The following is a 14,498-nucleotide window of genomic DNA, read 5'->3' as shown; positions in this document are numbered from 1 at the left end:
AGTAATGGAAGTGCCTGAATGCAGGCTTTCCGAAATTCGTTCATGCTGTTTTCGATCAATATACCAGACAAAGTTCACGCGTCTCGTCTCTTGTGTTATACTCATTATGACAGATATGGTGTTGAGTTTCAACAGAAGAGAATTCATCCGATACTGGGAAAAATTGAATTCCTTCATTCGTGAATAAATTTTGATAATTTGTGGCACTGGTCTCAATTATATCACTGATCGTTTTTATCACGTCTCGTTTATATCACACTCGAATTTATCTCTGAAAATGTTTCAATTATATGACGTTTTTCGAAGCATCAGAAATAATATGAAAAGTTCAGTTCTTCATTAAATTACTGAGCAAAACATGAGTATCGAGTAGAGAAAAAGCAATCCTGCCTACTGAAGTGATGACTGGTATTCATCTTAAGGAAATTTTTCTGACTGAGTATTTTGTAGCGCATACATCCTATTCATTTCGAAAGCCCCTAATCTAATCTCAGAATAAACAACTATGGGTGATTCTGAGCAACTTTCTGTTTGATTGTGTGGAATGAGATACACGGTCTGTGCTGTTTCCCAAGTTCGACACGCGTAGTGGAGTTATTTTATTTCGTTAATTGTTGAAGTTCCAAAGTGATACATTTTTTGTGATAGCTTTTGCGAATGGAGGTTTATAGCTACAAGAATATAAGCAAGATAAGCTAATTAACAAAATCTTCCAAACCGCCAATCGAATTATTCGATGGTATTGTAATTTTTTTTTAATGGTGTTAAATATTTGAATGCTGTAGAAAATGACAACTTTAATGGCATGATTTATGTGACCGGGGCAACCTGAAGAGAGCGCTGCCATACACCAGGTAGTCTGAAATGAAAATTTATAATGATAAAATTTTATAATTTGTTTCTCAAACAACAAGAACTTAACGTTAGCATTTCTCGTAAAATTTTTAACTTGTAGTCTAAGAAGTATGCACCTATATCTGTAAAATGTACGTGTATGCATGGGGCGAATAAGTAAAAGTTTATTCATACAAAATAATTACCAATTCAAAAACTTTGCGGTTGGTTAAGTGAGTATATCGAGTTTCCTCACTTTACAACACTCTACTAAATAATCAGTCATTCTTATAAGATGGTTCACGTAACCCAATATATACAGTATCTTGAAAGTTTCAAATAAGAACTTTTGTTATTTAATAAGGGTCGATTTTAAGACCTTATCGATCTTCAAAATCAGTTTCCTTTTATGTCGACCCCTGGGAAACCGACATCGCCCCCAAGTGGTCGATATCGACCCCTAGCCCTAGTTCAAAGGAACGCGCTCAAGTTGATTTTATCTACACTGACATAAAAGCTACGTTCGATCGAATTGACCTACTGAGAAAACTATCCCGTCTTGGTGCCTCCGAAGGATTAATCAACTGGCTGAGGTCATACCTTTATGGGAAAATGCTCCGTGTGAAGCTCCTGTCTTACACTTCATCTCCGTTTGCTGTATCTTCGGAAGTTCCGCAATGCAGCAATCCAGGACCACTGCTATTCGTGATTTCCTATAACGAAGTGTCGCGCTTATTCTAGCATCTGGCTGTGTGTCGATGAAGAGCCTGCTTGACCAGTTCGTGAGTTGGTGTCGTCTAAATAAACTAACCACCAGCATAACTATGTGAGTTTCTATCGAAAATTACAGCCAATTATATTCGACTACACGATCGATTCGCAAAATTGAAATTTTCGAGTACAGAAGGAATAACGTAACGAAATTGTTTTGAATGATCAATGAAAACCCCTTATAGCACCAATCTTCATGTTCGTTTTTGTCGAAATCATGTAAATGTCACATGGTTTGGCCTGACTTAATACCGACCATCTTGGAGAGAGTCAGTTAGGTCAACGACTTGGGCGTAGATCTCGATCCTAAGCTCACCTACGACGCACACCGATCTGTATTGATATCTAAAACCAATCGTCAGCTTGGTTTATTTCGAGAATCTCTAGGGACTTTGCTGATCCCTACTGCCTGAAATCACTGTTTAGCTCGCTTTTTTGGTCAATTCTTGAAACTGTATCTGTAGTATCGAGCCCTTACCAACACATGTTGATCGTCAGAATTGAACGGATTCGAAAATGGGTCATTCGTAGAGCGCTCAGTAATCTGCCTTAACGTGACCTGCGGAACCTGCCGCCATATACAGTTAGATGTCGCTTACTGAATTTGGATACTCTTGAGCGTCGTAGGCATGTTCAACAAGCCAGCTTCGTTGCCAAACTTTTTTGTGGTGAAATAAATTCACCTAACTTGCTCGAGAGAGTGAGCTACGATCCTCGTTTTTGCTGCAACCGCTTCCACATCGTTCGTCATTTGGTCAACATGAGCCGATTACGGAAATGATCAGACCATTTTCTGAACACTACGAACACTACGCTTCAAAAATCGGATCAAGAATTCCGACGTGCCTAATGTTATGTTTTCATGTTTTGTTCGACTATTTATATGTTTTTGTTCATTAAGACGATGTCGTCAGATGAATGTTATATCTAAACAAATATAAGCATTTCTGAGGAACAAGATAGATGAAACATAAAATCAGGATCGCGGCTGCCTGAGATATTCCGGACGGCGATTTCCGATTGTATGCCTTATGCTCTCAATATTCTGGGAAGCTGAGAGCGGATAGCATAGAACTGGTTATACGAACGACAACATGCTCGATATCGTGGTAGCCATCGCCACAATCACATAGGTGCGACCCCAGTGCGATAAAGATGCGCGTTTGACAAAATTTTGTTTTTCGAGATGACATTCCATGCAATTTGAAGAAATTCGGCATTAATATTTTTTTGAAACCCCTCGATTTCATGTACTTCCCCCTTGGGCGATTTCGCGGTTCTCAAAAAAAACTCAATCTTCATCGTTACCAGTGGCAAAAAAAGGTCTATTGACGAATTCACGCAAAGCTGCAGCTCATGCGACACCTATATTAGATCTCAGAACCGGAAAAGTGATGATGTTTGTATTTCTACGCCCTTAAAAGCGAGATTCGGTCGAGATTATTTTTATCATTTCTATTTAAATTCGTTTTACCCCTTAAATGTAGTCAGCAAGTTAGTTAGTTAGTTAGTTTTATGTATATTTACAATGGTTTCAACACGCGATTTGACCAGTTACAGATAATTGTCGAAATTCTGAGTTTAATAATGCATGTAGGTTATGAGCAGTCTTGTTAGTTATCATCATCGCATGACTATTTATGGAGACGTAGGTGCTGTGTCATTAATGAACATCATAAAATGAACAGTCAAACGACCGTCGAACCAAAAATATGACATTTCGACTTTCTTTCGTCTTATTCATTAGATATTCATCGTCCTGTAATTAAATAACAGTGTTCACGAAGAACGCTCACCGCTTAAAACGTTCATTCAACACATTCGCACTTGATAGGGGACAGTTTGACGGTTGCTTTGATATGAGCCATCCGTCTAAATACCACGAAATGAAGAATAGAAGGTGGGAAGATTCACGGGTTTAGGTTGTGTTAAACTTTGATTGTATATATTAGTAGCTGGAAAGATAGGAATTTCTCATATCAGGCATTGAATGCAGAAGAAAGAAAGAGAAAGAATGCATACCATTGCAGTATACTTGATTCGAATACTTGATTTGAAACAGATGCGCTGAATTAGAGCATTCAAATCAGTGGACAAACCATGATCATATTTTCGACTGGACGAACCAAAATCATTTATCTTATTACGTTTAGCAATTAAGTTTTTTGGTCAGAAAACACTAAATATTGATATTTTGATTGAAATTAATCGAATTTTCAAGATAAAATGCTCTAGTACCATGTTAAAAAGAGCCCGTTCAGCAATCATTATTTCTTAACTGACCATTTTATAGCCACCCACATCAAAAGTTTTGTTGTACTTAAAATAACACAGAATTTGGTTCTTTGCATAAGTTCCGAAATATAAAGTCTACCTATTATATTATTATTAGCTCCGCAATACTTGAAACACTTTATAAATCTAGTGAACCATGCATGAACAACTCTGTACCTAGAAAAGTCGTGATGACAGTTGTAGAATGTTGTAGGCTTTATTGTACTTTGACTTTTTTCAAAAATTCATAACTTTTGAGCTACTCAACCGATACAGATTATCGACATATCATTAAAATCAATTAACTAGTCTATTTCGGAAAAATATCATACTTGCAAAAACAAATGGATATTGTTTTTGTAATTATTGATTCTATTTGTTTTTTTATTATTTATATGGCTTTGGACTAAAGGGCGCTATTTTTTTTAAGCTGAGCTGTTTTTACATATCATATCAATTTTTTTTTACATATCAAAGTTAATCGGTGGTCAGAAAAATCATTTTTGAGCTTTTATCCAAAAATGACTTTTTTCAAGAATTCATAACTTTTGAACTACAGAAAAATTTGTTTTTGTGCGTTTTTTTGTGCGATTTTTGCGCGATTTTTTGTTCTTGTGCGTTTTTTTTTGTGCGGTATATGAAAAGAAGCATATTTGACGAAATTATCGTCCATTTAGTTTTTTTCGATGGTTTATATGCATTTCAGTGCGAATAAAGCATATTTGTGTCTAAATTATTCACTTCTCAAATCATTTCCATCCTTCCATCAAATACTCTAAGTTGCGTATGACTTGTTGTTGTTAGAAACAAGTTTCAACGACATGCAACTGAAAGCACAACACAGCCACGCGCAACCGAAAAGCCAAGGTTTGCCTCTACTGAACCAATTCAGATGATCGACATATTAAATTGAAGCTAATAAGATCAAATATTCAAATATCATACAAATGGAAAGGTTGGGTTCTAGCCGCATATAACAGTTCGGATGAAAAGTTTATAAGATAACACAGTGAAACTTTTTTATTAAAAATTCAATTTTATTATTCAACATAATTGCCTTCGAGGGCGATACAGCGATTATAGCGATCTTGCAACTTTTGGATACCATTTTTATAGTACTCTTTCGGTTTTTCCTCAAAATATGCCTCAGTTTCGGTAATCCCTTCATCATCGGTCTTAAATTTCTTGCCAGCGAGCATTCTCTTCAGGTCTGCGAACAGATAATAGTCGCTGGGGGCCAGATCTTGATAATACGGTGGATGCGGAAGCAATTCGAAGCCTAATTTCTGCAATTGCTTTATCAATACACGAAATTCGGATTTTTTTTCACAATAACAAGGTCTGGTTCAGATAGCTTTTCATCAACACGAATGCACAGTCAGAAATGCAACGAAGTACTTCAGAATTATTTACTGCTGTTTTTGCATCAAAAACAGCGTGATAATTGGGTAATTTGGCATCCCAGCTGATCTGATCAGCTTGTTTACTAGATTAAAACCATGTCAAGTATTCTTACGAATAGTAGATGCAGCTTACAGGAATTATGAGTGATTTGAAGAGCTTAAACGAGCAGTATCCTCTGCGTAGAACGAGATACACACTGCAACATGACGCAGCTTGGTCGAAACCACTCCGAATGGGTTATTTGAACTGATTGAGAACTAAAAAATAATTCTTATAAATGAAGCTAGTTATCATATCCCACACTATATACTTCAATTCAACCGACTTCTTACATATCTCTGAAAACACAGATAAAAATAGTGGTTCTATAGTTTTGAAACGCCAACGTTGGGCCTTAGGGACTGACGTTGAACTTTTCGTTAAAAAACGTTGATCAATGGAACTGAAAGTTACAAAGTAAGAAAATTTAAAATATATGGCTTTGTTTTCGGATGTGTTCGTTATGTGTTTTGAGTTTATTAGCGCACGTTGTCCACATGGTTAAATGGTCAAAGTTTTTGTCCATGATAAATAATGTTTTATTAATTATTTGTATTCAACTGAACATTCGACATTCGACATTCCCAAAAAAGCCAAATTTGTACCGTTGAAGGTCGTTTGAAAATCCCAACTCAAACATTCGAAGTACGAAGCAGAATTGAATAATTACTTCCTCCAGCAGATTCCATTTTATTCCGTGCTTACATTACACGGTCTGCTCGAAAGGGAACGTCTACGACGTGTTTACTACTACGAGATCCCATCGTTTCGGTACATAAAATCACATTTCGCATCGCTGTTTCTTCTTCTAAACGACGCCTCATTCACTCCTCCACTCTTAGTTTTCAGTAAGCTAAATGTACACACTGGCTTAAACTCTCCCAAAAAGAATATCACAAAGTTATATCCCAAAGGCAGTGATACGACCCGTGTTTCGCGGCTCGTCCCCCGACCTAACCATCGTGGTATCAAACAGTTTGTCATGAAATCACCGCACAAACCACAGCCAACCGCACCGGTTCACCCTCACCAAATATCTTATTTCAAATCTCCACGGTACGCTTTCCTTCGTGCGCGACGCTTGGCTGGGAGAGAAATGTCTTTTACTCCGAGCCGTGCCCCCAAAACGTGCCAGTGTAGCCAAATAGACTGCAAGTTTCGTTCATAGCAGTGTATATGTAGCTTTGAATCAGAGAAAAATTCTTCTACAACTGTTTTCCCACCATAGGGAAACTCATCTGAAGCATGTGTTCAACGGTACCGACGGTGAAGACGTACCAACAGCATTATGCCCCATACTCCATCGTCGTTGAAAATCCAACATACCAGATGGCGAAAACGAGGGGTAATGTAACTTTAATGAAATTTAGAAAGCATAAATAAAACATTACACGCGTTCAAGCCATCAAGTATTCCCAGCATCCAGCTACACTCTCGGTGGACTTCCGGTGGCGAACGACGAGTCCCATTTTTGATCAAGTATGCGCAACACTTCATGCTGCAAATTTCGGCGTCTGGGATGGGGAGAACATGATGGTGATTACCATGATGATGAAGGTGGTTTCCAACGGTTCCACACTCCCTGCGGTTTTTCCGAATACGATACGGGTAAATTGACTTGATGTCATACTTTTTTTTCGCTGTTTTCCTAATGGTAGTGGGTGATTTCATATCCTTCCCACAAGGTCGCTGTAACATATGACAGAGATTTTAAAACGGTGTGGTTTCTCTAATTTTTGTTTGCAAAATAAAAGTACCCGACGGAGCGTGTGAAAAGTAAGGATCACGGAACGCAATGGCTGTGGAGGAACGCTGTGACGGTACACAGAAGATCTCGCGTTGCTCCAGCGACATGCTGTTACCGCAATGGCTTTTGATCTTCTCGATTAGGCTTGCGGTCGCCATGGGACTGTTTGATGAAAAGTTGAGTTAATTTGCATTCGTTCGCTCGGGGAATATTTGCTTTGCAAATTCTGCATGTTGTCACTTGACATGTTTACAGAGGCTAATATTCGTTTAAACAGATTGATTTATTCCCTGTAAGCACCCGGATTGACTGTACATATCTGGATGCGATGATTTTGCGTGCATTCCAATCACACTGTTCGTTCTGCGGGGGATGCAGATGAAAAAGTTTAGAAAAATCGAATTATAACTTATTATCCCAAAGGGTAATTCAAAACAATACTTTCTAAGAGAATTTCTTTTTCTGATATAGATTCTAGCCGCGACTACGGCTTAAGGCGTCCATGCGAGAGGTCCCATTTTTAACTGCTTTCTCGAGCATTCCGACGTTCTATTGAATGAATTCAATCTTTGTTGGTTCATCCGTATGAATGGAAGTCCCCACAAAAAGTAATCGAGAGGTATCAAATCACACAATTTAGGCGGTCAATTAACACAACCAAAACGTGAGATTTATTGATGACCAAAATCGCCTCTGAATTGGTTCAATAACTCGCGTGCTGTGATTGATGACTTTCTTTATCTTCGAAAAAATAGGACCAATGTTTTCGCTGCTCCATGAACCGCAACAAACGGTGCGTTTCTCTGAATTCATTAGCAATTTTGTATTGTAGAATTTTTATAATACGAAAAAGATATTGTTTGTTGCCAGCTTTTATAAAAATAACATCAAATTGCCCCAAATATATATTCTAGGCATAAATGTCCTGCCATGTATTTCTGTAGATCTATAATAAATGAATCTGTTCAAGTACAATAATTTTATGTCACGCATTCAGCGAGGCTCATTTCTGGTTTTGAACAACGAACAAATTCTCAAATAAAAAAAAATAAAAAAAGAACAACAGAACACGTGTAGGGGAAACGAAGGCATTTTCGAACAAGGCTTTTAAAAAATAAATGGTACAATTTTCAACCAAATTAAAAATATAAGTAAGTTAGCAGCCCTTTTACCAACAGCTATCGCGCTCCCCGCACTTATGACATATACGAGGGTCGGTCAGAAAATAAGTTTCAGTGCCTCAGAAATCGCGGAAAAATAAAGCTAGGACAAAAAACAAGGGGATTTTCGTAATCTACGTTTCATTTTCTATTTTTCTACATAATCGCCGTAACGTTCGAGGCATTTTTCATAGCGTGGCACGAATTTTTCTATACCGAGCGCGAATCGCGTAGTGTCCAACTTTTTGAAGTACGATGTAACTGCGTCACGAATTTCTTCAGTGTTATCGAATCGTTGACGCCGAACGCCTGTATAATCAGCATACGCGTACACTACGAAAACCTTATCGTAAAAAGGCGAATCTCAATCGTTGTTCCCACAACCGATGGCGATTCAACCGACATGCTACCGTTGAGTGAAACCTAAGGAAGCAGTTCTTCACATTTTTCGACTTTGTAGCATGCGTCGAGTAGGCTAACATATTTGAGAGCCCGATTATAATAATTATGGACAGCTCCGATTTTCTCCAATCCAAAAAGCAATTGAAACCATCCGTGTGAAATAAGATAATGCCATAAAAGACACTATTATCCTTGTAATCAACAATTAAATTGGTGAGTCTAGAATAATATATTCCTTTAAGGTAACCTTGATTTTATGAATTTGAATATTTAACAAGATTTTTAAACAGAGATTCACTTTGCCGATCTGATAGTTAATGGTTATTATAAATGTAACACTGCATGGGGACGGACTGCTTGTCATTAAAACATTAAAAACAAAAATGAACGCACGTGACTCTTATTATGCTTCACGTCCATTACGAAAAATGATGTTGTGTGAAATTTACTGTTCCAGATCGTTCAATCTATGCCATCAGATCAGATCAAAAATCACATTGCATCACAAGCAACTTGATCTTACGTCTCATCATAGTGAAAGTGGCGCTTACGCCACCTCAAAGTGGAAATAGCGCTCGCGCCACTCCGTTTTCGGGCTTTTACGGGGTAATTTTTTCACCTACTGTAGCGGAAGTAGAATCATTTACTTCACTTTGCCATCTTTGTCTCCGGAAAATTTTGAGCCTTTTCCAAAAGCACCGCGAAAAAACCACAACTTGAGGGTGGAAGAAGAGGGAATCACGAATTTTGACTGATTTCCCATAGCAAGCAGATTTCGTTCAGACAAATACGGATAAACAGAAGAATGCACAAAATGCTGGAAACAGAAAAAATTGATGATAAACACAAAATTTTCACTAAACTAGCTAATATTTTTTTCGTTGTCCGAAAGTGCCCCAGCGCTGACGAAACTGCCACACACATGGGGGACATTCGGACAAAAAGGCAATTTTCAAAAATTCGATAGACCATTCGTAATTGCATCAACGCACAGTTCTAACACGCTCGTATGATACTTTGATGTCCAGGATTGTTTTTGAAGTTTACAAAAGATATTAAAAATCAAGGAAAACAAAGTGTTCGAAAGTGTCTCCTCTCCTCTACACCTTGTTAGCGAATGCCTAATAAGGCGTCGTGCACAAATTACTTAACGCTAAACATCCGGATTTCGAACCCCCTCCCCCCATCGTAACGCAATTTCCTATCTCTAATACACAGTAAGTAACGCAACCTCGATTTAATGCCAACCTGATAAGATCTTTTTTATCTGGATGAAGTAAGGTGTGCAAATCAACTCTTCCGCCCCACTGAATGGAAGCAATCTCTTCTTGAAATACTCGTGCAAATAAATTTGAGCATTAATTGTCCTTTCACATAGAACAGCAATGGACGAACGCAAGCCACATGTGCAAATAGTTTGCCAAATTAGAATTTTACAACCGGATCTTTCCATCGCAACAGCGGGATCTGCAATCAGAACACTTTCCTGATCTGGTTTAGTGTAGAACTGGGGCTCTGGTAGCATCCTGGAACCTTTCTTGACGTATGTTCCTTCGTCCATCAAAATGAACTGGTATGGATTATCCAAAATGCGGCTGTACGACTTTCGAGCCCTCATTTTAGCACGACCCTCCTGTTCTAGAAAGTGCTTGGATAATTTTTTGCCTTTTATATGTTGTTAAATTATGCTGGCTCCAATACGCTGAATCATCCCGACGCTGGCTTTGAACTGTTTTGGCTAAATAGTGAGTTCATTGGCCCAATTCGGGATTGCTTGGGCCAGTTTTCCTCCCATTCCTTGGCAAATCCTTAGGGGAACACTCCTCACCAAACTTTTCTATTATTCGTTTCACACTTGCCGGATGAACATTAACACTTTTCACAATCTTCTGGTAGGTTATACCCTTTCTTGTATACCAATTGTGCACAATTTTGAATGATTGAATTATTGAATTATCGACATTTTGCGAACTACTTTAAAAAATCAACTCTTTTATTAACCATTCTAACCATTTTTCGACACACTCCTTATTTCGCTTGAATGCTAGTCCCACGTCTAATAATACATGCTCAATAACCGCCAGAATTTTTATACTCGCTTTCCATTACTTTTTGCCACTCAAAAATAACGAAAATCTCAAAAAACGGTAATCATCTGCCCTATCCATTTTGAAGAATTTTTTCCCTAAGTTTGACTTTGGATCTGGAATCAGTAGCAAACTGTCCCTGACTATTGTCTAGGTTTTCGACAAATCTATTATTGAACAGTGAACAGTGAACTAATAATATTTTTGAAAATAGTGAAAACTTTCATAAAGAATCTGATGCATTTGCGGTCTTATTTTTTTCTCTACATTTACTACGCTACATTTATCTGCGACGCTTTCATGTTCTATTGAGTGATTTAAAATCCTATTGGGTGCCTTCAAATCGGAGAACAGTTTCGTATCACTTTGACTTTCGATTGACTTTTATGAACTATGGCATGTTTTTCTGTATAAAAAATATCAAAGTAGGAAATTCAGTCTTCATTACGTGCTGATATGGTTGAAAAAAAAACATAATATAAAACATGATTAAAAAAATGTGATACCCTTTAGGGAAAGTTATTCTACTGACATAGTTCGTTATTCGCAAGATAAACGATAAAAAAGGGTTATCACTTTCTGTCACAACAATCACGAAAGAAACATACATTGTTTCCATGTTACCGTGTCGTCTAAGTGCTCGATTTCATTGCTTCTCACACTCTCTTGCGTAATATGTCCGCCTTGAAGAATTGCTAAACAAGCCATAAAACCACGAGAGATGATTGCTTTCAGCAACATTGTGTTTTTTCATCTCAGCGCGATTATTTTGTATTTTTTCACCTTACATTAGCAATGCTACTACTCTCATTTTAGATAAACGAAAACAAAAACGATCATAACGCAGGTGTAACGACAGCTTAAAAAAAACATCACCATTGCTAATTGCGGTTATGATTAATGTTTTGTATTTAGTATGGCATTCTTACTGATTTGCGAAAGCGATTCCTAGCATTGTCACAATTCTGTCGGTTTTTAAATTCACAACACATTCCAACTCACTTGAGATTGAATCTTTCTACTAAAATTGCGAACGCTGAACAGCCTAAGTTGTTATGTCTGAACGCAGTTCAGTTCGGCTGTAGCGCACTTATTACGGCCGGCCGGTGCGCTATAGCCGGATCATCCAAATGGGTATAATGCAGTGTATCGTTTGAAGCAACTAACAACACGCCGGTTGGATGTTTACTCTTGCGATTCAATTAGTTTAAACCAACCGGTAACATCAAGACAAGTGTTGACGTTTTAACAGCGCGATCTGTTTTGAAAACATGTAAATACATACGCTGAATATAGTTCGGAGAGGGTTGAGCGTTGCACATCCCGTCGTGGAATTGGATGAATCACCCCAATTCAGTTGACCGGGGTCCATCGTCGGGAATTATTATTTCGAATAGAATCATCCTAATAGATGTTTTTTTCTTTCTTTTTCCGACCCCTTTTCAGTGAAGATGTTCAATTCGAAACACTCCAGTGCAGACCCCTCCCCAATGCTAGCACCCCGAGAAGAACAGCACTTGGCAAAGCAAAATCTCAGCATAACACTACATCCAACCGACACTAGCAGTAGCAACAACAGTCCGTCTCCACTGGTCACATCCCCGACCTCGAACAGCACCAGCAGGATGAAAAACGCCACCAACAGTAACAGCAGCAGCAACAACAACAATCACAGCAGCAAAAAATCTCCCCCCGGAAAGCATAAAAACTCCGACGAGGAGTGCGACGTGATAGGCAACCTGATAGGCGATTACGGCAAGTGGCAGTTTGTGATGACATTCCTCTTGTCGCTGTTCCAGGTGCCGAATACGTTCCACATCTACTCGCCCACGTTTCAGGTGCGTTCTGTTTACATTGGTAATATTTTGTTTTCCGTTCCGCACCGCTTTCCCACATCGTGTGGGAGTGTAGGCGGGTGGATGTGTGTGTGTTGTGCGCGCGAAAGGAAAGCGATATAATTGATGGGTATATTTAATTTGCCACAAGGTCACATGGCACACGGCTTCATAATATATCGATATTACGGAAAGCGGCTGCGGCCAACAGCTGGAAGCTGAAGCGTCATTGTAATTTTCCTGATAAATATTAATGAGTCGCCGTGTAAAGGGTGTGTCACATCAAATTGCATCACGGAAAAAACGCTGTAGAAATTTAATTTTTAGGAATTATATCTTCAGCTTTCGCTTATAATCAGATAAGAGTGTATAGAACACGTTGGCCATGCTTCACTGTCAATTTTTCGTAAATTTGGAAAAATGTCGTCGAACGAAAAAGAGCGTCGTGAATTAATCCTGTGCACTCATTTCGAGAATCCGGAGTTGTCACATCGGGACATCGGTAAGATGCTGGGAATCGTCCAATTCACGGTCAGCAGAGTACTAAAAGGATACTTCGAGAACCTAACCATCGACCGGAAGGTGAAGAACGGCAATAATGGATGCTCCGTCAGTGAAAAAGATCACAAGCGCGTAGTTAAGCAGTTTAGACGTGATCCGAGAAGTTCGGTCCGGGATGTCGCCAATAAGCTGAATTTGTCAAGTTCATTCGTCCAGCGGACCAAGCAGCGGGAGGGCCTGCGTACATACAAGGTTCAGAAGGCTCCTAACCGCGACGAAAGGCAAAACATGGTGGGGAAGACGCGAGCCCGGAAGCTGTACACCGAAATGCTGACGAAGCCGCATTGCCTGGTAATGGACGACGAAACCTACGTCAAAGCGGACTTTCGTCAGCTGCCGGGCCTGTTGTTCTTCTCCGCAGAGGACAAATTCAGCGTTCCGGAGGAGATTCGCAAGCAGAAACTATCCAAGTTTGCCAAAAAGTACATGGTGTGGCAAGCGATCTGCTCTTGCGAAAAGCGGAGCGCCCCCTTCGTGATGACCGGCACGGTAAACGGGCAGGTTTACCTTAAGGAGTGCCTACAGAAGCGCTTACTACCACTATTGAAGCAGCACGAGGGCCCGACCATCTTCTGGCCGGATCTCGCTTCGTGCCACTATTCAAAGGACGTGTTGGAGTGGTACGAAGCCAACGGGGTCACCTTCGTGCCAAAGGAAATGAACCCGCCCAACGCGCCGGAGCTTCGCCCGATAGAGAAATATTGGGCGATTATGAAGCAGGCCCTCCGGAAGGACCCAAAAGTTGTCAAATCGGAGGCGGACTTCAAGAGAAAATGGATTTCTGTTCAAAAAAAAACTACAACCTGACGTTGTACAGAACCTTATGGACGGGGTAAAGAGGAAGGTGCGAGCATACGGGCTTGGGCTCGAAGTATGAATAAAAAGAAAATGCCAAAAGTTGTTTAATAGTTTTTATTTTACTGTCTAAAATTTTCAAAAGGATCGGTCTACTGGGCGAATTTCTACAGCGTTTTTTCCGTGATGCAATTTGATGTGACACACCCTTTAAATAAGCGTTGTATATATGCAGCCATTCCATGCCAAACCGATAAAGTGGTTCTCAGATTTTTGTCAAAAACGATCATTTTGGTCTTTATCGTAAAATATTAGACCCGTATTTTATTTTATTATTATTTTTTTATTTTTTCGTTGGGGTGCTCTTTTCCATTTTAGCGTGGTTCAGAAAAAACAACTTTTTCTCTTTTTTCCAAAAACGACTTTTTTCTAAAATTCATAAATTTTGAACCACTGAACCGATTTAGATGATCGATATATCAAATTGAAGTCAATTAGCTAGCTTTTTATTAAAAAACAGTGAATTAGCAAAAAAATGGATTTCATTTCCGTAACTATAGATTGTAGCCGTTTTTTATTGTTTTCATGT

At 39.0% G+C, this 14,498-nt stretch overlaps 1 protein-coding gene across 14 annotated transcripts in view; it reads left to right on the top strand.

Moving 5' to 3' along the window:
- Positions 1-14,498, top strand: part of LOC129775055 (solute carrier family 22 member 21) — a 119,396-nt gene that overhangs the window by 78,532 nt on the left and 26,366 nt on the right. For 12 of the 14 annotated variants that reach the window (XM_055779253.1, XM_055779249.1, XM_055779252.1 and 9 more), the window contains one exon: positions 12,165-12,556. In XM_055779253.1, the coding sequence (XP_055635228.1) occupies positions 12,165-12,556 (392 nt within the window). The remainder of the gene's footprint in view (positions 1-12,164; positions 12,557-14,498) is intronic. The other 2 variants (XM_055779254.1, XM_055779256.1) reach the window with 1 other exon arrangement.

Source organism: Toxorhynchites rutilus, chromosome 3 (genome assembly GCF_029784135.1).
Source record: "Toxorhynchites rutilus septentrionalis strain SRP chromosome 3, ASM2978413v1, whole genome shotgun sequence".
Classification (NCBI taxonomy): domain Eukaryota; kingdom Metazoa; phylum Arthropoda; class Insecta; order Diptera; family Culicidae; genus Toxorhynchites; species Toxorhynchites rutilus.
The sequence above is the reverse complement of the archived record's forward strand: the minus strand, read 5'-3'. Positions and strand labels throughout refer to the sequence as shown.